The sequence below is a fragment of the Ischnura elegans genome, chromosome 7 (genome assembly GCF_921293095.1).
Source record: "Ischnura elegans chromosome 7, ioIscEleg1.1, whole genome shotgun sequence".
In the NCBI taxonomy this organism is placed as follows: Eukaryota; Metazoa; Arthropoda; class Insecta; order Odonata; family Coenagrionidae; genus Ischnura; species Ischnura elegans.
In genome coordinates this window covers 71,467,958-71,494,245 of record NC_060252.1, presented here as the reverse complement: position 1 = coordinate 71,494,245, position 26,288 = coordinate 71,467,958, and the positions used below count along the sequence as shown (strand labels likewise).

The 26,288-nt window shown below is 36.5% G+C and overlaps 1 protein-coding gene across 1 annotated transcript in view; it reads left to right on the top strand.

Moving 5' to 3' along the window:
* LOC124162126 (vascular endothelial growth factor receptor 1-like) overlaps positions 1-26,288 on the top strand; it is a 68,403-nt gene that overhangs the window by 15,571 nt on the left and 26,544 nt on the right. The window contains exons 2-15 of the mRNA XM_046538538.1: positions 336-475; positions 1,299-1,464; positions 6,119-6,234; positions 6,832-6,982; positions 10,138-10,289; positions 11,368-11,545; positions 15,610-15,906; positions 17,594-17,760; positions 18,597-18,723; positions 21,007-21,168; positions 22,712-22,879; positions 25,127-25,251; positions 25,463-25,634; positions 25,762-25,874. Coding sequence (XP_046394494.1) covers positions 336-475; positions 1,299-1,464; positions 6,119-6,234; positions 6,832-6,982; positions 10,138-10,289; positions 11,368-11,545; positions 15,610-15,906; positions 17,594-17,760; positions 18,597-18,723; positions 21,007-21,168; positions 22,712-22,879; positions 25,127-25,251; positions 25,463-25,634; positions 25,762-25,874 — 2,234 coding nt within the window. The remainder of the gene's footprint in view (positions 1-335; positions 476-1,298; positions 1,465-6,118; positions 6,235-6,831; positions 6,983-10,137; positions 10,290-11,367; positions 11,546-15,609; positions 15,907-17,593; positions 17,761-18,596; positions 18,724-21,006; positions 21,169-22,711; positions 22,880-25,126; positions 25,252-25,462; positions 25,635-25,761; positions 25,875-26,288) is intronic.

Sequence of the window (26,288 nt, the reverse complement as noted above, 5' to 3'; positions counted from 1 at the left end):
AACTTAAGTAAAATGTTCTCACACGTAAAGAATACTTGCACTTATAGGAGAACTTATGAGGTTGATTATAACATTTTTGTACTTTGCCAAACAATTTGGGTTCCGAGTGAACTTTGTGCCATAGATAAACTCAAAGTTCACCATATATACATATATCAGTTCTAAGCATTTATTATCCTATCTCAGTCGTAAGTTCACATGTTTTGACATGCATGTACCTATATAGCCATTATTTAAGAAAAAATTGTAGTCACAAATATATTTAAACATTTTTGTTGCTGCAAATTGAAACTTGAAGTGCTCTCCATGATAATGGTCAAATTATTTGTCAACAGTGATCTTGTCATCATTATCATGGAGCCATGCCATCCATATCCTTCAAGGGCACGAGAAAGTTGTACCAGCTAGAACTACATTAAAACTGAGCTGTGATGGTGGTGGAAGATTCCAACACTTGCAATGGAATTTACCAAGTGTGAGTAGGTTTTGATTGCAAGATTATTAGTATTTTATATCAGTTTTAAGTAATTCAAGTAGTTGGTGTATAATGGGCAACTTAACAGACTATGTAGGGGAAAGTGGGGCAAAACCGACCGGTTAACCTTTGTTCATTTAAAACTTGATCCTTCTGTTGCTAATATTCTTTTAAATGTGGTTAATAGTAACATTTATACATATACGGTGTAGAATATTAACGTAAATGCATTTTATGATAGTAATTAAATATATTTATGATTTTTTTTCAACCATTGACAAAATGACGATTTTGCCCCATAGGTGGGGCAAAACAGACACCCATTGAATTTGCATTTACAAAACCTTTAAGACACAGTAAAACAACACATAAACACATTATAAAATACAATTATCTAAACATTCTCAAGTCAATATAAAATACAATATGTATATCACAATAAAATGCATAGAAACAAAAAAAAACATCATTGACAGATGTCACATTCTTTATAGCAAACAATCTTTAAATTCCTAATTTGGGTAATTGAAGAGTTAAATACATCCAGTGAAATCCATTAAAGATTTTTCTCAATGTATATCAAGGAGAGGCAAAAAAATGGACATCTCATTGTAAGCCATATGAATTGATTTTCACACCACTTATTACATATATATATAAACGCTTCCCTTACATTTATGTCATGTTGTCATAAAATGTGTAAAAATCAGAAATTCCATATTATCATTAATTCTTTATATTACTTTTCTAATTTTTCTGAACCTAAAGTATATAGTAATCAAATTATAATCTAATTTAATAAAGTTTCTTTGTTAAAAATTAGGAGTCAATACGGGGACGTGCCAAAAGTAGAACTGAGAAAAGCTTCGCTTTCCTTGAAGTGACCAATGCAAATGTGAATGACACAGGATGGTACAGTTGCAGTGGTACAGATCAACGTCAGCAATTGGCAAAGCCAACGTCTTCGGACATCTATGTTTATGTGAGTGGTAAGTCATTATAACAGTTCTATATCTACAGCAAAATCCACAAAACTTCATTCACAAATTACAGCGCCTTAATTTTCACAGCTGCCATCCATTCCTCAGAAATCCCTACCAAATGGTGGCCAGAGACAGAATCTTCAGCAGGCCAGAATACCTCCCTGTTTTCCGCCAGTATGTGATTACATGTTCAATAAAATCTTGTTTTAAAAATAACTCTTTGCTTTTGTAATACCCAACCAGGATACCGATAGGGATTGTTCATCCGCCTGGGAGTCCATGAGGGATCTGGAGTTAGAGTAATGGAATGACAATCTCAGATTTGTCTTTATTCCATCTGTTGTTGTTTCCACAAAATTCCAATAAATGAGAGATTCGCAAATCATATGGCCGAACAACCTTGATTTATTAACTAAAAACTCACAGGAAGTACAAATTGGAAGTATGAGAAAATTGAAAAATACAAAAACAAGAGAGTATTGAACGAGTAATGAAATTGAGATAAATGATGGTATATCCTCTCTAACATTGAAAATTTTGCTATTTTGAATTATTATTTTGTGTTCTTTGGTCAAAATTAACCTGTGCTCCTCTTAGAGTTTTTCATTCAGCTATCGATATGAAAACTGTAAGTGTTACCTTTATCATTCAGCTGTTTAACCTTTTCCCTACTAAAGATGAAAATATGCATCTGGACGTTTCTTGACCCGGGAGACGAAAGCAGCAAATTTTTGTCAGAGATTTTCGTACGCAGGTGAAGGAATGCTGAATGTATACATTTCCTAGTTCTCCCCCTTTTATGACGGTCACAGGTGTGCGATGTCTTAGTTTCGGGACCCAACACAGCGGGGCTCAGGCTTTACCCTCAAAATCCGGGAGCAGATACCTGGACCCTTCGTCTTATATTACCCCTCTTAGCGGTAGTCATTTTGCGAAATGAATACAGTAGAATCCTGATTTAAGGTTTTTCAGGGGGGACAAAATTTAAAACACTAAATGCGGAAAAACACTAAATGAGGACCAGCCATTTTTTTTCAGGTTTTTAGGGTCTGTAATGATTGGAATGGCTTTATGTTAATAAAAAATATATTTTTAAGTCACTAAAAGGTACCACACAGTGGAGTAACCAGGAATGTCATTTGAAGGGTCCAAAACTAGGGTGTGGGGGAAAGTTTTAAAAAAAGTTAGTAAATAGAGGGTTTTAAACTAATTTTAACCCTTTTTATAATGGAAGCAACTTCCTTTTAAAAAACTCTTTTGTAAATATATGAACTTTCAACATTTTGTTTTATTTAATGAAGAAGCAAAGTAATTGAGTTTTCATATTTGGGTGTGGGGGAATTCCAGACCCACCCCCTCATCACTAGTGCCATATGAGGCAAAAAAAATTCATTGATTAAATGTTCTTATCCCAATAAGATGGTTTCGTAACAATTTTTAGGAGAGAGCTAAAAAATTGGGAAGTAAAAGTGTTTGGATAAAAAGGGGAGTGAAACATCACGCAAAGACAAATAACCCGGCTTGCAAGTTGAACGTCCCAGTACCACATTTGTGAGAGAATGCTGATGAAGAAGTATTGCAGGGTAGATTCAATCGACTCTTGCTAAAATTTCATGAGAATTTTCTTGTTGTTGAGCAGAAATTCAAAGATTTTGATAATCACTTGAATAAACCATAATGAAAAACATTAAATCGGGCAAAAATATCTTTAGCGGAACAATTTTTTACGACCTTAAATGCGGAAAAATGCAGAATGCTGAAACACTAAATGAGGATAATTTTTACATTGCTCGCATAGGGAATGAATCGGGACCCCAAAAAATAAACACTAAATGCAGAAAAACACTAAATGTGAAAACCTTAAATCCGGATCCGACTGTATTTGTTCCTTTCTCAAAAAATATAAACTAAGAATTGAATTATTTGTTTTCTGAGCGGTGTTTACAATTTTCAAACAAAATTCTACAATAAATATTAACTTATATCTTAATTTCAATATAAACATCAACATGGAAATTGATGCTGCACTAAATGCAATGATATTGACGGTAGAGCTTTGTTCAACAATTGACAATTCTCAAAATAAAAACAAGGAATTCAATTCGAAGTTTGCAATTTACGTTTAAACAACAATTATCCATAATGATAATTCACATAAACAAAGCATGATTGACAACGAACCAATAACCCAGGTAGGGCTATAAACCCCGAAAGGAGGGAGCCCAACTACCTTCAGAGTCCGAGATAATGCAGAATCCCTGATAGGAAGGATCAAAAAAGGTTTGTGCTGAGAGTGTGTGATTATCTCGGACACCCTTCTTAATGATTTTCCTGCAAAAATGCTCCATACAGAGGGGACAGAAGAATCTCTCGGGACTCAGTACAGCAGTCATGCTAAGGCAATAACTCCACTGTCTCGAAAGGGTACTCCATTAATGGCAACCCAATTGTTACCGAACTACAAGCCATTTAGTATGCTTGTACTGTGCAGTAAGGCGGATTGGAAAAATCGATTTTTTTCAAATCCATATGGCCCAATGAAAAAAAGTGTTGGGACCGCTCAAAAATAAAGCCTGAAAACTTTGAGACCTCTAGGTGATCCCCTGACCCTCGCTTAGATGCAATTTAGGATGGGAGGGTCAAAATTCGAAAATATAATATTTTATAGTCATTCCCTATAGATTTTGCCGAGTTACTGCCCTTTAGAAAAAAAAATTCCTGCCACTGTTTAGCCACAAAATGCCAAATTTGAGTCTGCGTCCGCGAAGAAAATATTCCAACGACCATGCATCGTCGTGGATACAAGAGCGGCAGGCCGATCCCGTCCCTTGCCCACTCGCTTTTCCCCCTCCCACGCCTCGAATACAGCAAAATTCATCCCGCATGTGCTACTAGGAGGGCGTTCATCTTTGATAATATAAATCAGAAGATGGTAGAAGGTAAAAAAGGATGCGTAGTGAGATGACTTGTCCCTCATTTGGCGCCTCGTTGGCGTAAAATAAATCGATGTTACCAACTTTTAGAGAAGTGATGAAATATTTTTAGATCCGAGAATGCAGGAAAGGAGCCTACAGTCTATGACCTGTGATGTCATACACCGTAGGCTGAAAAATCAATTTTTCCGATCTGCCTTACTGTGCAGGCTGTCTTTGATACTTGCATATCTTCTACTTCCTCTGTTCAGTTTAGGTATGCTGCTGAATTTATCTTAAAACTTCTACATTCCCAATTTTTGCATCGTTCCACTCCTGTCACTGAGGCACCTAGCCAGAGATTTGATTTGAGGGGCGCTTGTGTGGTATTCAAGTTGCCTAGGAACTGTTTTATTTCCTCCTTCAATTTCCACAATTCAACAAAGTATAAATTACATTAGATTACATATAAATTTCATTTGTATAGTGCTGAAATTTATATTTTTTGCAGTTTTTTTTACCAAAACGTCCATAGTTATGTTCAGTGGCTGATCCAGGATACCGATAAGGGGGGGCTAAGTGGGAGTTATCTCCCAGCAGTAGTTGGGGTCCGAAGAAAATTGTCATTCTATCTAGTGTAAATTGGATACCCAAGGGGGGGGATGCCCTACGATCTATACGGGCTATAGCCACCTTCCCCCTCCCCGCCCCCCAATAGATCCGCCAATGGTAATATTTATGTCTTGTTCTCCACAGGTATTTATCTTTAAAATTTGCCTAATTTTTTGAAAAAGTTCAGGCTGCTGGTGGAAGTATAGTAAATATTATCCATTTTTGAGGTAATTTTGGATTTGAGATACGATCTCAGTCCACAACTGTGTATAGTTTTGGGAAAGTCAGAGAATAAGTGCCCCTGGGCTGGTTGTCTTCTAAGTAGATGCATGGCTGGCATTCACAACAAGGGAAAATATTTTAAAGGGTATGGGGGAAGGAGAGCTGAAGCCCCCAAGCCCCCCCTAGCTGCATGCCTGCTGTCATTGGGCCTAAGTCACCAGACTAAGATTTGACCATCTACCAGATTCAGCCAAGTTAGCTAACAAGAATTGGAAATGTACAAAAATTGGCAAGTGTTGCGCAGATTGGCCATAGCAACATTTCAACTTCAGATCATATGTTGAATGAATATGAATCATCTGCCCTGTTGTAAGTGAAAGCCCAAATAGATACCTGATCTAAAGACTAGGTTAATCCATTCATGATTATTATGTATGCAATTTTTATTAAGGTTTCTGCATCATGCTTTCTCTGCATTTGGCTCATATATTTCATTGAGAAACTAGTCGTTTTGAAGGAGGAAGGATATGGAAGGGATGATAGAGATATGACATTGGAGGGTAGTAATGTGTTTGGGCAGATTGACTAAGGAAGAGATTCACTAATTTACCAGCTAATGGTTTATCAAATAATGGATAATTGAGGTGGTGAAAGCAAAAATTTTGTAGAAAATAATAATAGAATCAGTATTCATTATAAGAGGGAAATGAATAGGTAGGAATTTTAAGAGCTGGAGAAATAGTGAAGAGAGGCAGAATGGACACAGAAGGAAAATTTCTCCTGATTACTACATGAGGCATTCATGCAAAGTTAATGTATAATAATATGTAATGAAATGTATTACGATCTTACCCTTTCTGCAATTACATGTCAATATTTTTAAGCAGTTTCAGTTATTTTTTTTTTCCTTTCAGAGAATAATGCTCTCTTTGTTCCTGATGGGAGAGCAATAGTCAGAGCTTTAGTCGGCAAGGATGCTGTCATACCATGCCGAGTCAACAATCCTCAGGCCAGAGTGACTCTAACCCATGTAAGTGTTCTCTTGAAATTTTCAGAGAATTTCTTGTTCTTGTGGAAACTTGGGATGAGTAGAATACAATTAAAACCACTTAGCTTTGACACAAGTAAATAAGTTACATTTCTTCATATGCTAGAAGTCAATCTAGATCAGTGATTCTTTCCACCTGGTGGTCTGTAGACTTGCTATTCCTCAACTGATGGCCCATGATATCCTTAGGAGTGCTCAAGTATAAAATTTTCCAATGGGTGGGGTCAGTGGCGGATCCAGGATAGGGACAAAGGGCTAAGTATAGGGTAACCTTCCAGCAGAAGTGGGGGTCCGAGCAAAATTTCCATTCTATCCAGTGTAAATTAGATATCCAAGGGGGGGGGCCCTATATCCCCCTCAGCCCCCCCATAGATCCGCCACTGGGTGGGGTTGTTGAAAGCACTGTATGTTGAATATGATGAGGCAAATATGAGTATTAAGTAATCCTTCATGAGTTGAAAAACCATTTCTTTAAACAAAAATCACTTTTGACTTTGGTTATGCATTTTTATCAAAAGTAGTGCATACTTCCTTCAAAAATATTTGTCATCCATCACAATTCTTTTCTAAATGTTGCAGAACTTCCAGCCGTTTCCCTATCCAGCTCAGTATGATCCAAAGAAAGGATTTCAGCTTAGAAATGTTAACATCAGTTACTTTGGTCTCCTTGCATGTGAGGCAATGTACAAGGAAATAATGGATACAGTACACTTCAACCTCATTGTGGAAGGTAAAAATAAAAGAATTATCAATAGCTAAGTTACTACATTGATGGTGACCAAAATGAAGGTCAAATGGAGGTAAAATTTTATTTCATAATTTTTCATTCCCGTTTGGCATAGTTAGCAATATTTTTTTAAATTTTCTGATCATTTTACTGCCTTTTTACACTTTTTTTTACCGGACCTGTAATATTGTTTCAAATCAAAGTACTGATCACAAATCTGGAGGACATTATAAAACAAGATATTAAATGGCGAACATCTTAAATAATTAGACGTACTTAAAATTTCAGGTGTTAGCGAGTTTTTCTTTGTATCTCCTCTGTATGTCACTACTTCCAGAGGAAGGGCAAGTTCAAAGCAATTTCTGCAAAGATGATGTAGAAGCTATTGAAGTTTTCATCAAGGTCATCTAGCTCATACACCACTTTCCAGTTTTGTTGTGCAGCAAGAGCCGAAAATATTTAACATTAGATTCATTAAAAAAATCCCTGGTATTTGATTTGATTTTAAATTGCCTTAGTATTAGTGAATATATTGCCCAGTAAGGCTTTATGACAAAAGTGTCACCAATACACAATAGATGATGTTATATACATGTGGAGTATTGCTAGTGCAAGTTTGAGAGTTTCAACAAAATTGGAAACTCGATGGACCATTGTTATTAGAGGCAATGTATTGAATGAAAGAGAAGTCTAATATTTATATTTATATTGATAGATGGGTTGATTCCGCTGTTTTGTTGTTCGGTTACTGACATCAGTTCTGAACCCCACTCCTCCTTTATTAATAGTGTGTCTCATTTGCACTGAATAATTTTCAAAAGCCATTATTGATTTTTGAATGGTAAAGTGAAATGTTGGATTCTATATTTGTGATTTCATTGATTCATGGCCAGAAATATTGTAAATTAGGGAATCATAAGAAAAGCATTGAAAATTGCATAATATCACAGGATACGGTTTTATTTTACTCTTCATTAGCTTGTAATACATTATTATAATACATACATCATAATGGGAGGAAATTGAGAGGAGTACAAGGGAAAAAAATACATTCCTAAATGTTTACTGATACATACCATACAATACCTCTAACCACTGTATGGTCCATTGAGTTTCTTATTTTGTAGAAACAAGCACTACCAATGCTCCACAAGAATATAACAGTCTATTGGTGACACTTTCTGCTGTAAAACCTTACTGGAATATATATTTACTATTATTAAGACAGTGGAAAGACTCTTTATCTCCCCCCTCCACCCATCGGTCACCTTAAGCTAGCTATGGGCTCTCCTCAATGACTTATAATTCTTATTTCTATATGTCCATAGAACTCTCAGCCATATCTACCATACTTATAACCTCATCTATAATTTTGGTGAATTATTTAAAATTTCCTTAACCCTTTCGCGCCGAATGCCACACCTGTGCGGCGAGGATTTTTTTCCATGAACAACGAATGCCACACCTATACGGCGTTTATTTTCCTAACCTAAGCAACGAATGCCACGTCTGTGCGGCACAGGTCGAAAAAAGTGACCGTGGCGGACACAATAGACCCACGGACGCGGTCGCCCCTCGTGATCCGCCTTAGCGCGAGCCCAGTCCCATCTTCGGCCGCTCAGGTCGACCCTTTCTTATCCTCTCCATGCGGTCAACTACTGTTATTTGCAGTGTGTTTTCCAAAACTATATTTGTTGCTTACTTTTCATATCTATTGCTATAAAGGAATTCATCTTTTTATGCTGACCACATGGAAATTTCAAACAATTATATTATAACGTTAATATCAACGGAGTTATAGACCAACTAGTAAATATACTAAATCCGTCTAAATTAACGTTAGAACTTCGTTTAAAATTTCTGCATGCTCAGAAAAAAAACCCAAAATTCATTTTGAATGTAAAAAATCAATGCGAACAACAAATATTTGCATATATTTTGCACTAATATTTTAGCCAATTGACCGCGGACTCGTCCTAGGAAGGGGCTTTTAATCCCTCTAGGGTCTGGGACAGTGGCCGAGGAAAGGGATCGGCGCCCCACTGAGTTGGGTCCAAAAATGGTTAGGGACGGAACCACTGCCCACAGTCGATGCAAATAATCTTCGTGCAGGGGAGTAAAGAAAACTTTCAAGAGACTCGTATTGAGGAAGAATTTCCCTAAACGAAGGTCCGGCGCGAAAGGGTTAATTTCAATAAGTCAAATATTGAAATTAAGGGGCAAATATAAATATTAAATTAAATTATTTAGGGGGATATTCATCTATTTTCAGGATACAACTTGTAAAATGTCTGTTTCATGAGCGCTCTTATGCATAGTTCAGTCACAGTAATAAAAAAATGCTTCTAAAAATAGGAACATATCCATGGTGGCCAATTGCTTGGAGCATAAGCAATGGGCAGGCCAGAATAAAGGGGGCTCATTTTAAGTATTAATTTACGTCCTGTAATTGGTGATCATATTTCAAACGGTACATTTTTATGAAGTTTTACAGGTTTATTAGTCAGCATTGAAAAAAGTTATGTTTTTCACTCATACTCTCTCTCAATTTCCTACCAAATATGTAACATACATTGGGTATCAATCAAGGCCAGTGATCTTTCATTGAGGATGTGCAGTACATATATCAAACCCAGTCTCTGAATGTGATTAAATAACTGTTGAAATTTTTAATTATGTACACACTTCAGAAGTTATGCACATAATTTCATCATTTTCCATCAGTGGTTCCCAAACTGTGGTCTGAGTTTGAAGTAAAAGGCTACTGATAACTGGAGTTCTTGAATGAGATGTGGAAAACACCAACTTAAGCAGGTTTCATTGTATTCTAAAAGGTGTCTTCACTTAAAAACCTTTAATTAGGTATGTCATATGTCAATTGCTTGGAGCATAAGCAATAGGCAGGCCATAATAAAGGGGGCTCATTTAATGGATGAGATTTAAAAGCACTGAGCAAGGGTGTGAGCAGATATTGGTGTACGGTGAGTATAATCTGTACCTACTAGATATGACTTAATAGGGTTAGAGACCTTCAAATATATATTGGCTGGGCAACACAGTTTTACGTAACTATTCTTGATGGATTAGGAAAATTAAAGCATTATTAAATTTAGTGTTAAAATAGCCAAAATTCTAACTGTCGGTTATTTTTATTGTAGACACCTCACCTTTACCAAAGCCATACATAAATGGAACAATAGTACGGTCAATCGAAGGAAGCGATATTTATTTTACCTGTAAGGTCAGAATGGAATTATACCAGAACTACATTGTAAATTGGTATATGCCCCAGATGAAAGCCATGAGTGCAGTAAGTAAATCAGATGTTACTATAAACATTCTATCTGCTTTATTATAGTTTTAAGTACAGCTATATTGACTGAAATATTCAAATTATGAAAATACATAATTAATCAAATTATACAATACATATTTGAATTATTTTTGCCACTAGTAGCTTAAGTTTTGTTTACAACTACAGTAAAAAAACTGCCAATTTGAGAGCTATCCTTGAATTAAAGAATTCCTTTCCTTAGCTGTTCAGCAAAATTTCTCTCCCATTCCATCTTTTTGTCAGACTTTGCAATATACATTATAAGATTTTGTAATAAATGGATTGTCTTTCAATGGTTTTCATCAAGCAGAAGTGCTCAACTAGTAATTGATCTCTAGTTACCAATGGGAATGCACCACTTTAGTGGATTATTTTGAGTAAAACAATCAAAGCTGAAAAAACCAGGGCTGAATTTTAATATATATCATGTACAGTTATGATTTGGTGTTTGTAACATCCAGTAAGTGATTTCTTATTTTGTTTTTCAGGGAATGATTGACAATTTGCATGAATTAATTATTTTTAATAAAGTGGGCTTCAATTAATTATTGACTGATAATGACTGTACCTATTTCTGCCCATCCCTTAACATAATTTATCTCTCATTTTATGCATTTCTTTCTCATTGTTGACATACGGTGTCCTTTAATCTTTATCAACCCTTCTCTTTTCTGTATACTTCTTCCCTGTGTATCCTACATTCTTCTCTCTATGATGTTTATAGAAATTATCCTAGATTATGCAATCCATCCACATCTTTTACAATATAACTGATGCCTCCAGCCTCAACTGTGAGAAACCATTGCGTTATGTAAAATAAAGGAATTGATTATTTTAGGTTTGCTAATGCTAGTGAACCTAACAATTCTTTCATTTTCCACATCTCTTACATTCCCTTAATTCCTCTTTCTACTTGCACTTTATGTAAATCATTCTTTATTACATATTCCTTTTTTTCTCTATATTTACCACCTTCTCTACACTATCTATACCAGCATCTCAAATGTTACATGCCTGTTTTTTATTCTTCCAATCTTATTCTTTTTAATTACAGAATGGAAGAGCATCTCTTAGCACTGCCTTAGAAAAGCAAAATGCATACACCATCCATAAAATCACTTTGAAAATTCACTCTCTTGCGAAGAGTGATGGAGGGAATTATACATGTGTTGTAAGAGATCCATCTCATCGAAATGCTAGCAATTCAGATTTTGTGCAACTTATTGTTGTGGGTAAGTTAAATGAATGGCAAGCAATGCTACATTTTATGGCTATTTATTTCAGTATAAGCAAGGACCCGAATGTAACATCATATTTATCTCAGTACGAGCTTTTGTTTCCCAACTTCATCTATGAGATTCATTTGGCAAAATTGCCATTGACAAAGATAGTCTGAAGCTCATACCCTAATCTCTAGATCACCAAAAAATCAAGAAATTGGATTTAAATGTATCACTGGCACAGCCGGCAAAAGAAGCCATGAGAAGTGTAGTGCAGAGCAGCCAACTTGAAAAATTGAGTTTGAAAAATGACAGGCTCCCCAGAATAACAAAATTTAAAGACTGATTATTCGTTGAAAGAGGGCATAGCATGGAAACATTTGATTTAATTCGTGCCACCTTGCTTGGATGCAAATGGACGTGGGCAGTTGCTATCAGTGCGCTACCATGGTAGAGGTGGAGTAATGCCCTGAATGAGGCTGTTCCTTAGAAGTATTCAGAGTGAGCACCAAGCCATTTCTTGGAGTATTCTTTGTGTAGTTTGTAGAGAGAAAAGGAACCATGGGCGTGTGGTTTGAAATTTAAGAAGCAGCAAAATGATTGAAGAGTACCGAAATCTCTCCAAATCATGGAAAAAGTTGTTGTAAAAGTCACCAACCATAAAAATTGCACAAAAAGCGAAATTATGCTAAAAATCATGAAAATTCACTTTTGCAAAAATCAAGGAGCAGGGGGCAGGGGAGCCAGCTGCCCAGATGGCACAGAATCCTCCGTATCTAATTCGTATGCAGATAGTATCCATTGACAAAAAGCGACGGAGCGGTAGTCAATGGATACTATCTGCATCTGTCTGGGTACAGAATCGTCCGTACAGAATCCTCCGTATCTAATTCGTATGCAGATAGTATCCATTGACTACCGCTCCGTCGATTTTTGTGAATGGATACTATCTGCATACGAATTAGATACGGAGGATTCTGTGCCGTCTGGGTGTCCTCCCCCCCCATTAGCAAAAGTAAATTTAGTTCAAGACGAAATTTTTGAAAAAATGTTCTTTAACTTCAAGGAAAATGACAATAGTATAAAATATGATATTTTAAATCACTCCTATAATTTTCTTGAAATTTTGGTTTTTAACCTTTTCTGTATAATAACTCGAACGACCACAACTTGCCCCCCTCTAGTTGTGATCCTGGATAGGCCCTTGAAAGGAACCCATAATTGGCGGAGTACTGATAGCTATTGCCACCTCATTTGATAGGAATTGTAGGATTACATAATGCGAAATCGTAAAGAATTCAGCATTTTAATCTGCGGTTTGAACTTATACTGCGGATTGATAAAAATGAAACTTATTTGTGGTTTGAAATTTAAGAAAGCAAAATGATTGACGAGTATGGAAATCTCTCCAAATCGTGTAAAAAGTTGTTATAAAAGTCATAAACCATAAAAACTACACAAAAACCGAAATTATGCTAAAAATCATGAAAATTCACTTTTGCAAAAATCAAGGAGCAGGAGGCAGGGGAGCCAGCTGTCCTCCCCCCCCTCCCACCCCCCTATTAGCAAAAGTAAATTTAGTTCGAAACGAAATTTTTGAAAAAATGTTCTTTAAATTCAAGGAAAATTACATTAGTATAAAATATGATATTTTAAATCACTCCTATAATTTTCTTGAAATTTTGGTTTTTAACCTTTTCTGTATGATAACTTGAACGACCACAACTTGCCCCCTCTCAAGTTTTGATCCTGGATAGGCCCTTTGAAGGAACCCATAATTGGCAGAGTACTGATAGCTATTGCCATTGCTCATTTGATAGGAATTGTAGGATTACATACTGCGAAATCGTAAAGAATTCAGCATTTTAATCTGCGGTTTGAACTTATACTGTGGAATTGATAAAAATGATACTTATTTGCGGTTTGAAATTTAAGAAGTTGCAAAATGATTGAAGAGTATGGAAATCTCTCCAAATCGTGTAAAAAGTTGTTATAAAAGTCATAAACCATAAAAACTAAACAAAAACCAAAATTATGCTTAAAATCATGAAAATTCACTTTCACAAAAATCAAGGAGCCCTAGACATCAGAAAGCATTTTGTAAAGTCATCAGGAACAAAGCTTGCAATAGCCCATATGGTCTGAGATAATGTCATGCAAAAGAGCTCCTGAAATTTCAAGAAGCTCGTCAAGAAAGAAAATTCTGTCTTCGTGAAACGTCTGTTCTCACAAATTTTTTTTATTAATTCTCCTTTTTAGAAGATCATTGGATTATGTAAATTTGTCTGACCTTGGTTGAAGTTCTTCATTCCATAACTATTTGTATTTTCACCACAAACTTCTGGAATTTTGCAATGAATTTTGGCAGGCATTATGTTCCTTGCATTCATAAAACTGAGTCACAGAATAAATCTAAAGGTCAAGAATTCCCATAAACATTAAAAATGATGCACACAAGAAAATAAATTTGAGGAAGCAATCAAATGGAGTAAATTGTAGCCAATGAAACAAGAGACGATATCATTGTTGCCGTGGCACTAGTATGAAATGGTACTGACTTCCTGAATATGGCTCATACCCAGACGGCACAGAATCCTCCGTATCTAATTCGTATGCACATAGTATCCATTGAATATCGCCCCATCGCTTTTCATCAATGGATACTATCTGCATACCAATTAGATACGGAGGATTCTGTGCCATCTGGGATATATATACAAAGAATCATGAGTTTCAAAGAAAACTAGTAAAATGAAATAATGGGTGGAATATTTTATAGAACAGCCCAGACCACAACCACAGAATGTTTACTGAACCCCAATATGACTGCAACTTGCTGCATGTATATGGTACAAGAGAGAATATAGTACTTCTGTACAATGTCAATCAATTTTTAGGGAAGAATGAAAAAATCTCCCAACAAGCACAAGTTATAGCATATTTATGCAGTTGTGTAGATGAATGCATTCTTATAAATAGTATGAAATGCTAGCAGGGGTGCGGACTAACAAAAAATATTGGGGGGGCCCAAACCGGGGATCTTTCCCCGGGAAATTTTATAACCAGTGAATTTTAAGTTTTTTAAGCATTTTAGAAGAGTCATATGATCAACATTATAACCCTGATAACTCGAATCTCGATATCTGGACACTAGGGGAAAATCGACAAGCCAGTCACATTTTTTCCTCACACCCATAACGAATTTTTGAGGGGGCTCGGGCCCCCTCAGGCCCCATGGAGTCGGCCCCACTGAATGCTAGTAAATATCAGTATTTTATACATCCTTCCAGCTTTATAGGTAATATAGCTTACGATTGTAGTTTCCATAAAGAAAGTGACTAGCAGTGCCAACCTGCCTATTCCACAGCCAGGTTGACTCCAATGCGCTACCAGTACATAGTTGCCTAGTCGTCTATCGTTGTGGCACTGCTGCCTGTCATAGAGTTGCACCTGTTGCTGGTTGCAAGAGTTTTGCAAAGGAGACCCTCCACAGTGAGGAGACAGAAATTAATTGTGGCTGGCCGCTATAGGTCTCACGTTTTGTGGGCAGGCTGTTTTTGGTCCGTTTTTCCATGTTTTTGCCCGCAATTTTATATAATGTCGAGCAACAGTACTGGGATCAAGTCTAAACTGTGCATGCATTGAACGCACCAAACCCAATCCCTGCGACACTTTGTACAACTGAGATAGACCCTCAAGTGTGACAGCAAAAAATGCAGACAGACTGACATGCTACAAACTTAATACATGCATATATGTATGCATTGATGTTTTTTCATCCTGCCTTACTACTGGCTTTTGAGTGTCATAGTACAGTGTACTCTTCGGAGTACATATTGAATTGCTAGACTTATATGCAGATTAAAAAGCTATGCTAACATCCATTGTGCAGAAGTAAGTATTTGCCATAATGAAAAATAATGCAAAATTTAAACAAATTGAAATGTTATCACTTAATTTATTAATTTGCTCACATTCATTTGAATGGAAGTTGTGAGAAGGAAAACTCTTTTCAGAGATTTTTTTTAGTTTTACTGATCCACACGACATGTCAGTAATGACTGCATTTATTTTAGGGAAAGAAGATAGCTTCATTAATTTAACTATAGACGGAGGCAATAAAATTGAAGTATATGAAGGTGAATATGCTGTATGGGCTGTGGCATACGAAGCTGTTCCATCTCCAACATTTGAGTGGTTATCTCCAGATGGCAGTAAAATAAAAAACAGCCACAAATACCACATATCCACTAATCACCTGCAAACCATCTTAAACATCTCGTCAATATCAAGGAATGATGCAGGAACATTCACTCTACTAGGAAAGGCTGGAAAAAAAGAGAGAATGCTGCATCTGACTTTGGTGATCAAAGGTAGGTTTTCTTGCATACGTACATAGACGAATCAGTAACTCTACTGTGTACGTAATCAATGCAAAAAAATCACTTTTCATTTATTTGATTGGTAGTTCACCTACTTTTGATGCATGGCCATAAAAAAGGTCTTTAGGCTGAATGGTATGTATGGTACTATAAATGGCATATTGCAAAAGAAAGGCAAGTAGTGTTGGGCAATATTTAATGCTTTGTTAAATAATAGCTAGAAGAAGCAAATCCTCTAAGTCACCGGGAGCCCTTTTGCCACAATTATATATTGTTTTGCAAACATGGATCTGTTGTGACTGTTTAAAAGTGATTTCTTACGTTCATCCATCCTTAAATAATATATCCTTCCAGTTTATCCAACACTAGCCGGCCACCCGACCATGCTCGGGAATGATAGTACCCAGAGAAGGGGAAACTTAGAACTTTGAATTCAGGGTCATATTGACCTCTAAATGGGAAAATGTGAAAGAATGTAAGCAGAAACACAATAGGGTAGTTTCCTTCATCAAAGAAAACGAAAGGCATTGATTGCGATTCGTTACCCACCATTACTGTATTCATAATATACAATTCATTTGATTTTAGAAATACCGGTTTAGACGAATGGCAATGGTCCATTTTTATCCTCATTTGAAAAGGGCCAGATGGCGCCCATGCGATTCCACTCCGCATGACGTCACAGGGACCTAGTTTCTACACGAGAGGATAGGAGTTATACATCGTCTGAGGTTACCAATGCATGCATGAGGCGCAGAGCTCAGGGAAACATGTTTTAATAATCACTTATTAAAACTGGCTAAGGTCGGAAAGTTTTCTTCATTTGATAAGGTATTAATAAGCCTTATTTAAGCCAAGCGCTACCAGCCAGCAGGGTGCTCAGCTACCCGCTAGCAGCCTGCGTTGTATCAGCGCTAAGCTCGCCTCAAGGTCACCTCACAGGGCGGCAGCGGGAACGAGAAATACGCCACACGGAGAGATTTCCCGGCATTCATACTTTTGCGTCGCGTTTTCGCGCGCTTGAAAATTTTCACTTTTCATTTAATCGCCAAAAATAAATATCGTCATTTAAAAATCTAAAAGCGTGAAATACGTACTCCAGGAGTAATAATCTTTCGATTTAGGCAATAAAAAAATAATAGGAAACCACCCTATTTGTCAGAACGCGAGGTTAAAAGGACAGCAAGGTTTTTCGTGGGCCATTTACCTGTGAACAGTGAAGTACAAGCGACAACGCTGTGAGAAAAGGCAGTATTGATACTGGAAGCTGCCAAATCAGCCTTCACCTCGCACACAGCATGCACAAAGATATACAAACATGGCAGATTGAATGGGGATGTTATCCGAAGATGGGAGAGTAAACAGTGGGTGGGGAATGGGTGTTCTATACATAGATAAAAGCCTTAGCAATAATTTGTATTACATTTTAAAAGATCATTTCCACTTCTTTCTTTTGCACAATCGTATAGAAATGAAGTACTGACTGGCATCTTTGGATATGAAATGATTTATTGCTGTGTATGTAATGAGACAAGATAATCAAGAAGGCCTTTATTTCTTTGTTGCATTATGCTATTTTATCTGGTCATTTGCCATTTTTTTCAAATGATTGCAAATATATAAAATCATGATAAAATTGCTATATTTAATATGTTTTGCCTTATTTTTCCACATGCAGCTATTCCTGAGGTGAAATTAATAGGCAAAGATGGATTTTTTCTTCTGTCAAAAAATTATGATTTCAAATGCAATGTTTTTGCATATCCTTTAGCAAAAATTGAATGGACATTTTTAAACTGCACAACTTATGATCTTTGTGACAGAAAAGGAATACCACTATTAACAGTAAGTCTTCTACATCTAATTAGTCAGCTATTTTTAAAGTTAAGAATGTTTATGAATTTCAGGCAGTTGCTAAAGGATAATAGGAGATCACTTACAAAACTGTAGTCAACAACAAAGCTGGATGGAGTGTAACCTGAGAAATGGAAAATCAACATTAAGTATTTTTACAACTTTCAGTTACAGGATTGCTTTATACAATCCTTAAATATTCTAGCTGTGACCCATTATTTTCTGATGCATCTTATTATGATATTTGCTTTGATCTTCCGGTTCTTAAGATTTTCTGTCTCAATGAGTTTGTGTAAGGGTAAGAAAAATCTCTTGTAAAGAGAAATAATTATGTTTAAACTATTTATTTATGGAATCATTTTTATTGCAAATATTTTCGAAATATGTAATGTCACTCATGTTTTGTTTAGCAAAGGGCATTCATTCCAGTTAGTTGTTCACTTATCAACTTTGCATCGAGCAAGACTATTTTATGAAGGGAAGAAAGCGCATTCCCAGTAGTATACTTATATCTTGGGCACTAAATATCCCAGAAACCATATACATATAAATTTATGCAGGTGCCTATTAAGGTTTTGACTAACATTGGAACTTGAAGTTCAAATTCTTAAATTGGAAATTTCTTAATGCGTTGCCACAAAGAATTTATTAAGAGGTTTCATAGATTTCTGGTTGAAATCTTCCCTGAATCGACTGTTATGTATCCAAATATATATCCACAAATTATTCCATATGGTGGTAAATCATGTTTATATGATTTTTACAAAGCAACACAATTTAATAATGATTTGATTTAATTATTAAATGAAATATTTTTATGCTTATAGGAAACAATGCAGCAATCTAACATCACTCATGAATTCAATGCAGTAGCTTCTACATCTGGTAAGCTGATTTGTAGAGCATGCAATCAGCTGGGATGTCAAGAGGATACACAAGACTTTTTCATAGCTGGTATGATATGTTCACTTTCTTGACTGTGAATATGTTGGTTTGTATGACTCTTGGAAGTAACTGACTGGTAGCTAATTTTTAGTGGTAAAGATTTTGGCATTGATTTCCTTTTTTATTTATCATCCAGTGCATTTTGTGTCTAAATTCACATTGCCTCAGTTTTATATAGTTATCAAAATGTTGATATGCAATAGACTTTAGTTTATAAAATAATTTACAGTGCTGATGAAAATCAAAGGCACCCATCAAGTAAGCATCACCCATAAGCAAATCTTGCATCTGATAATCGCCTATTCTGGGCCCAGAAAAGGTCTGAAGAAAACAAAAATGTTTCATCATAAAATGTTGAGGAGGGGATGGGAAATTGATATTGTTATCTTGGTGATGGTGAAAAAGACACAGAAAAGGGGACAAAAAAGTGTACATACACATTTTTTATGAAGGGCTATGCTAGCAATATCAATGGGGCTCCTATTGTGGAAGGATTGATTCATAAATAATGGAAATTAAAGGAGAGGGGAAAAATTTCCATATGAAAAGCCTTTGCAAGGCATCTTCTTCCCTCTTGGTTTTGGTGGCTACAAAGAGGTTAAATTTCCACCACCAAAATATACCCTTAGTTCATGGAGGAAGTATCAGCTAAACTGTTAATGAACGAGGAAGAGCTTATGAGAGGATCATCTTTTGTTACATAAACGTAAGGGGCTAGAGATGTGTCTGATCTGGAGCGTGATGGTTCATGGTACAGAAATGTGGACTTTGAAGAAGGGTCATTTGAATAGGGTGGTGTCCTATAATTTTTTTATTGCCTAAATCGAAAGATAATTACTCCTGGAGTACGTATTTCACCCTTTTAGATTTTTAAATGACGATATCTATTTTTCGCAATTAAATGAAAAGTGAAATTTTTCAAGCGCACGAAAACGCGACGCGTAAGTATGAATGCCGGGAAATCTCTCCGTGTGACGTATTTCTGGTTCCCGCTGCCGCCCTGTGAGGTGACCTTGAGGCGAGGCTTAGCGCTGATACGACGCCGGATGCTGACAGGTAGCTGAGTACCCTGCTGGCTGGTAGCGCTTGGCTTAAATAAGGATTATTAATACCTTATCAAATGAAGAAAACTTTCTGACCTTAGCCAGTTTTAATAGGTGATTATTAAGACATGTTTCCCTGAGCTCTGTGCCTCATGCATGCATTGGTAACCTCAGACGATGTATAACTCCTATCTTCTCCGATAGAAACTAGGTCCCTGTGACGTCACGTGGAGTGGCATCGCATGGGTGCCAATCTGGCATTTTTCAAATGAGGGTAAAAATGGACCATTGCCATTCGTCTAAACCGGTATTTCTAAAACAAAATAATTAGTATATTATGAATACAGTAATGGTGGGTAACGAATCGCAATCAATGCCTTTCATTTTCTTTGATGAAGGAAACTACCCTATTCATGTGTTTGAGATGTGGGTATAGAAGAGAATGGAAAAGGTGGGAAATATTTGTTTTAGTTGTTAATTAAAGGTCAGATAGACCAAGAGCATTGGGAACAAGGAAGTGGTGGGCAAAAAATTAAGAGAAAAATGTTCAGGGGACAGAGGGAACAGAGGGAGACAGAGGGAGGGACAGAAGCATGTCCTAAAATATTTCTGAAAGACATGTTAGAGGATGTATGGTTACCAGAGAAGTGGGAGGAAAAAAACAAGGTTTTATGATAGGGGATAGGCCTTATTATAAAATTAAAGGGAAGATTAGAAAACTAGGAGAAATATATAGTGCTAAAGCCAAACTTCTTATTTAAAAAATCAAATAGAGCAGACCACCATTATATGGATGCTGACCAATACAGCATTTAAGTTTGTGGTTGACCTCCACAGCAACCTCAGCCAGATGTTAAACCCTATTAGTGGAGCTTTGAACTTGTGAAGTGCCATCATATTCCATATAAGAAGTGGGACAGGGCAGGGTAATTAGTGAAATGTCCAATGGAAATCTGCGGGAAGATATTTTTTTAAATCATCTTTAAATATGTTTATCCACTGCATCATTTAAAACTGAAATTTAATGTTGCATGATTCCAAAAGAGGTTATCATACATTTTCGCAAGAATATATGGAGCTTCTATACTGCCATGCATTAGCCATGAATACACCATTCAAATATGTAAGCAGCCAGTGATTTTATGACTGATTGAAAAGTCATCCTGAGTAGTTATGAAACAGCTGTACAAGTTCAGTTGTGGTCATTAGCAAAATTAATTTTCACACAACATTTTCTTCATATTTATAGATTCTGAAGAAGGATTTTATATTAAAGAACCCAAAGACGTCACAGAAGGAGATAATGCTGTTTTCAACTGCTCTGTTTCCATTTATAAATATTCGGTTGGAATTGTGTGGATGTGGAAACAATTCAATAGCTCACAATACATACAACTGTTCAAAAGTAAAGGTAAGTAATTTTTGAAATGTTAATGGTTAAGGAAATTACATCTTCTAATCTTGTGGCTAAGCTCAAAGCCATTACCATTGGGTTGCAGATTATGGGTCAACTTCTAGATAATGAGGTAGAGGTTAGCTGCGATATAAGGAAGTCTACTCATCGTATAAGCTGTTATGGATTTAAAGGGACAGAATTCTGAGAGGCATCGGTCAAACCATGGGCAAAGTAGGCTATTTAACTCTTAGTGCTAACTTTCTTCCTAGAGTACTGGAGAAAAATGCTGAAGGCAATTTGATTAATGTAGCACTGAGGAAAATAAATTATGATGGTGTTATTGAACTAGTTGAAGGAGTTTTTCCGAGGTTCTCCATCGTGCCATGAAAAACCTGACGGAGTGGAGAACCAGAGAACTCCTGCTGCTAGTTCGATAACACCATCATAATTTTTTTCCTAAGGTGCTACATTGTATAAAATTGCCAAGTACTTACTAGTCACATGCGATTAGTGCATATTCCCTGAGGATGATTTGCGAGTTTAGCACCAAAACCTTGACCTTGGAAAGCCTGACTTGAGGGAGAACCCAAGCAGAATCCCTGCTACAAGTACACCAGGAATGCTTATGATTCTTTGTCAATGATAAAAACTAAAAATCTATTTCCACCAAGAAAAACCTGAAACGATTTTATACCATTCTATGTCAAGTTGATCAATAAAATCACTCTTGTTTGAAAAATAAATTTTATCATTGTATTCTCATAAAATGAGACCTACTTATTAGCAGCCGTTACATTGACCTAATGCACTTTATGTCCAAGGTGGAAAAGCCAACATATCAGCCCATCGCACTGAGAGAAAGAAGCTAGTGCTTTAATTTTTATCTTCTCCTTAGTTCAATGCATCTGAAGCATTGTCATTTTAAATCATGGTGCCACACCCTGAACAGCACAGACAAAGGGACTGTAAAAGCTGTGAACATCTGATACTGACGGAATCCTACTACATACATACATATTTTCAAGATAGGTAGAAATTGTCGATGGGCCAAAGATGTATTTATTTGTACAGAAATATTTATGGAAAGAGTTTGGCTCCATAAAGAGTAGAAATGCATATGTATAGCTTATGGGAGGAAAATCAAGACTTTATTTACTAAATTATTTATTGCTCTGTATAGGTCACCCATTTCACAGAGGTTTGTTATAAGAAGGTTTGACTTTAGTATGTAACCAAAGTTATTTTTGTTTTGGGTCTTCTATAGTTCATAATCCATAGATTTTGAACATTCAACTTTTTGAGAAATTCTTCAATTTGAGTGAAAAAATATATTTTTTGTTATATTCAGTGAGCAAATATTGAGTGTTTTCCTGAAGTCTACCATATTTTTTTAAAATGCAAGTGCGTACTATTATAAATCAGGTAGCTGGATAAAAAAACAGAGATTTAAAATCAGAAGGTCTAAAGGTTAAATATTTTTCCTGATGACGAAATATGAATGTAGGTAATTCACTTTCCTTTTAAATTACTCAATGCAATTCTTATTTTTTCCCCTTAGATGTCCTCATTAAGGAATCTCAGACATCACTTTCTATACGGAGTGAACTTCATTTGTTGAATGTGTCAAAACATCACCAAGGGGAATATCTGTGCCAAGCAAAAATGCTGCCTTCACTGGGGAATACAAATGCAATTACTTCAAAGACAGGGACATTGACTATAAGCAGTAAGTATAATGCATTCTAGATAATAATTTTTTAGGGTAAGGAAGAAATGGACTTATCCATCTGTGAGACTCATTACCAGCAGAATGACTCAAAGTGGTGATTGTAGTAAACGTAAGAAAACTAATTAATAATAACATGATCTATGAATGAAAGTACTAAATAATACAGTGGAGCACCAGTTATTTGACAAATGGTCAACCATGCTTTGTTGTGATGGAAGATCTGATGTTTTTCCAACATACTGAATGTTGAAAGAGTTCTTTATTTACCACCTGGTAGTAGTAGTAGTAGAATTGGGCAAAAGGGTGCGTTGACGGCAGGGTCATTTTGCACCACTACTCAATCGTTTGATTCAAGACACATTATAAATGGATCTTTACTACGCAATTTGTTTACATAAAATAGAGGGGAACTTTTAAATTTTATTAAAAAGACCTATTTCCTTGAGAAACAAAATTGTACTACTTAAATTGGTGGGGTGGTCTCCTAGAATAGATTCTAGATCCCATCTAGATTGAACCGTGTCCGCGCGTCACGGTATTTGTCGCACTCTGTCAAGATATGTCGGATACTTAAAGGGCACCTACACTCATCACATTGAGGAGCTTGCTTCTCTTCGGTAAAAAGAAAGGCATGAGTCAGAGGGCAGCGCCCTATCCTCAAACGAGTGATAACTACTTCCTCCCTTCGATTGATCCTGGTAGAGGAAGGCCAAGCTGACGTTGTATGTTTGATGCTTCGCAGTTTATTGTCATTCAAGGTCCTCCACGACTCCCTCCACTGTTCAAGTACAACATTTTTTAGTGACACTTTTAGGTCTTCGTACGGAACTAGCGTTGATGTAATCTCTTTGTTAGTAAGAGCTTCCTTTGCCAACAAATCTGCATTTTCGTTTCCATGTATCCCCGCATGTCCCGGAACCCAAAGAAAACAAACACTTATTCCCTTGCCCATTAGAGTCAGCAGCGTGGAATGAATGCGTTGAACAACTGGATGAGGCATGGGTGAGAAGCCAGAAATGGATTGTAAAGAGCTACGGGAGTCCGTGCATATGACAAACGAGCCATTTTCGTCACTCAAGGCTTCCAAAGCCATTTTAATTGCGTAAAGTTCCGCCGTGTAAATGCTGCACAGCGGATGTAGCTTCGCCTTAATGGCTTCATGGAGATTACCACCTGGTCTGGGGATTGATAAGCACTGACGTTTCAAAGATGCAATCTGTCACTGTCATCTGGGTGAATGGAGCAGCAAGAAAATTCTCCGCTTGCTATAGTGAAGATCATGATCAGGTCATTTTGGAAAGGGTTTGTTTTCTCTCCCCTGTCTTTCAATCGTAGGTTTCAAGGTAGTCTTCCAGTGAAAGCTAGTGTCTATGTTAAATCTTCTAGGTTCTGCTCCTCACTGTATAAACTGTAAAATGCTGCTGTTTTACTGCTCCATTCAGTCTAAAGGCAATCGCAGACTACACCCTCAAAATGTCATTGTCGATTAACCCTTGGATGCATTGGTATACCTAGTAACTCTTCCTACATTCTTTATTATGCTATCCTTCCATCCAGGAGCTCAGCTAGGAATTAAGGCTTGGGGGGGGGGTTAGGTGCAACTAATACCGGATTGTGTGGGGGTATGGAATACCCACCAGGATAAGGAGTAGGTGCAAGATTGATAAATTGCGGAATTTTAAGATAAACGGTTAAAAATGGTGAGTTTTACGGCTTTCTGAGGGCTATTTTATTCATACTTACACTATTCTATTAGTAATATCAATCCAATTAAGTAAAGTGGATTAAACTTAAAAATTTCTCTGAGCTCTGGGGGGCGGGTTTATCTAGTGCTGTGCGAGTCTTGTCTCGGCAGTCGAGACGAGAATTTCATTTCTCGGCATTGTCGAAACGAGACTCTCGGTGCGGCAAGAGTCTCGCCTGGGTCGAGAGTCTTGACGAGAGTCGAGAAGTCTCGCCCCTTCGAGATTTCTTGACACCGCTCGAGACTCCTGGGCAAGGTGAGAATTTCCGATGAACAATGCAATCAGTCGATGATAGAGTTTACTGGGGTATTCCCAACGACTTTTATGGATTTATTCACATTATAAAAATATTTTATTTGATGATTTACCCACTAAATTAAAACCCCCCCTCGCTGCGCCATTGCTTTCATCAGTCCCTCAAAAAATCCCCCACTCATAAAGTGAAAACACTGACGTTTTTCATAAACTGAAATTATATCCTTGTGTAATTAATTTTTAGAGCAAAAACCACCACGCTTTATCTACCAACAAGAGAAAACTTCTTACATTGAGTACACTGGGGATCAAATACAGCTAGACTGTGTAAATGAAGGCAATCCAGAACCAGAAATAATATGGACCAAGGTAAGTCCGTGATGAACTGAGATCAGGCAGAGAGTGAGTGCAGAAGGAGCAAGGCAAAAACACATGCCTCAAAAGGCCTGCACCCCAGAGATTATTGGGGAATAAGCAGAGAGCTACTCTCCTGCACTTATTTCTGAGCTTGGTGGTTTAAATGCAAAATAATAAAAAAATGTAGCCAATACTTTTTAAATGTTTCCTTTTCTCGTTTCAGAATGGAAAAAGAATAGAAGTGAAAGGAAATGATTCACATATTACATTCATGCAGGGAAAGCAAATAATGGCTATTGTCAATTCTACTTTGGATGATACAGGAACTTACGTCTGCAAGTTGAAGAACAATTTAGGAACCATCTCCAGGACCTTTGATCTCAAAGTTACTCAGTGTGAGAATTCATCCAGTGGTTCTTGAGTACTCATCTCCTAAAGAAAGTACATAGCAGTTTATTTGTGCCATTAAAAATAATGATCAGAGTATTTCTAAGTGAAAGAAGATCTTTTCTATTTTTCTAGATAAAAGTCCGACAACTGCACCAAATAAAGGATTGATAGCTGGCATTGCTATTGCATTTATCATTCTACTGGGATTAGTGGTTTACCTTATTTACAGAATAAGAAGGGAGAGGGTAAGTTTCCGACAGAGTCAAGTTTATTTGTAAAATTTCTGAATAATATGACAAAGTGCAATGAGTGATTATTTCAACTGAAACATTAATTACCACTCACCAACTACATATGTAATTTTCCCTCTGCAAGCATAATTGAAGTCAGTTGTTCGCCGGAAAATTACAAAGTTAGCATAATGGTAGATTATTTTATTTGTTTTATATGCACATTCATGAATAATCCTTACACATGCCACTTATGTGTGTTTCATCACATTACAATTAGTATTTAATTGTGAGAATGAAATTCTGAAGGTGAGACTTCACAAATTTCATCCCTACCATGAATGGGATGGCATATCTTTTTCATGCCTAGTAATTATGTAGAACACAATTAAAGTCAGTATCCTTAATTCTTGTGGCAATTCTTTTTAA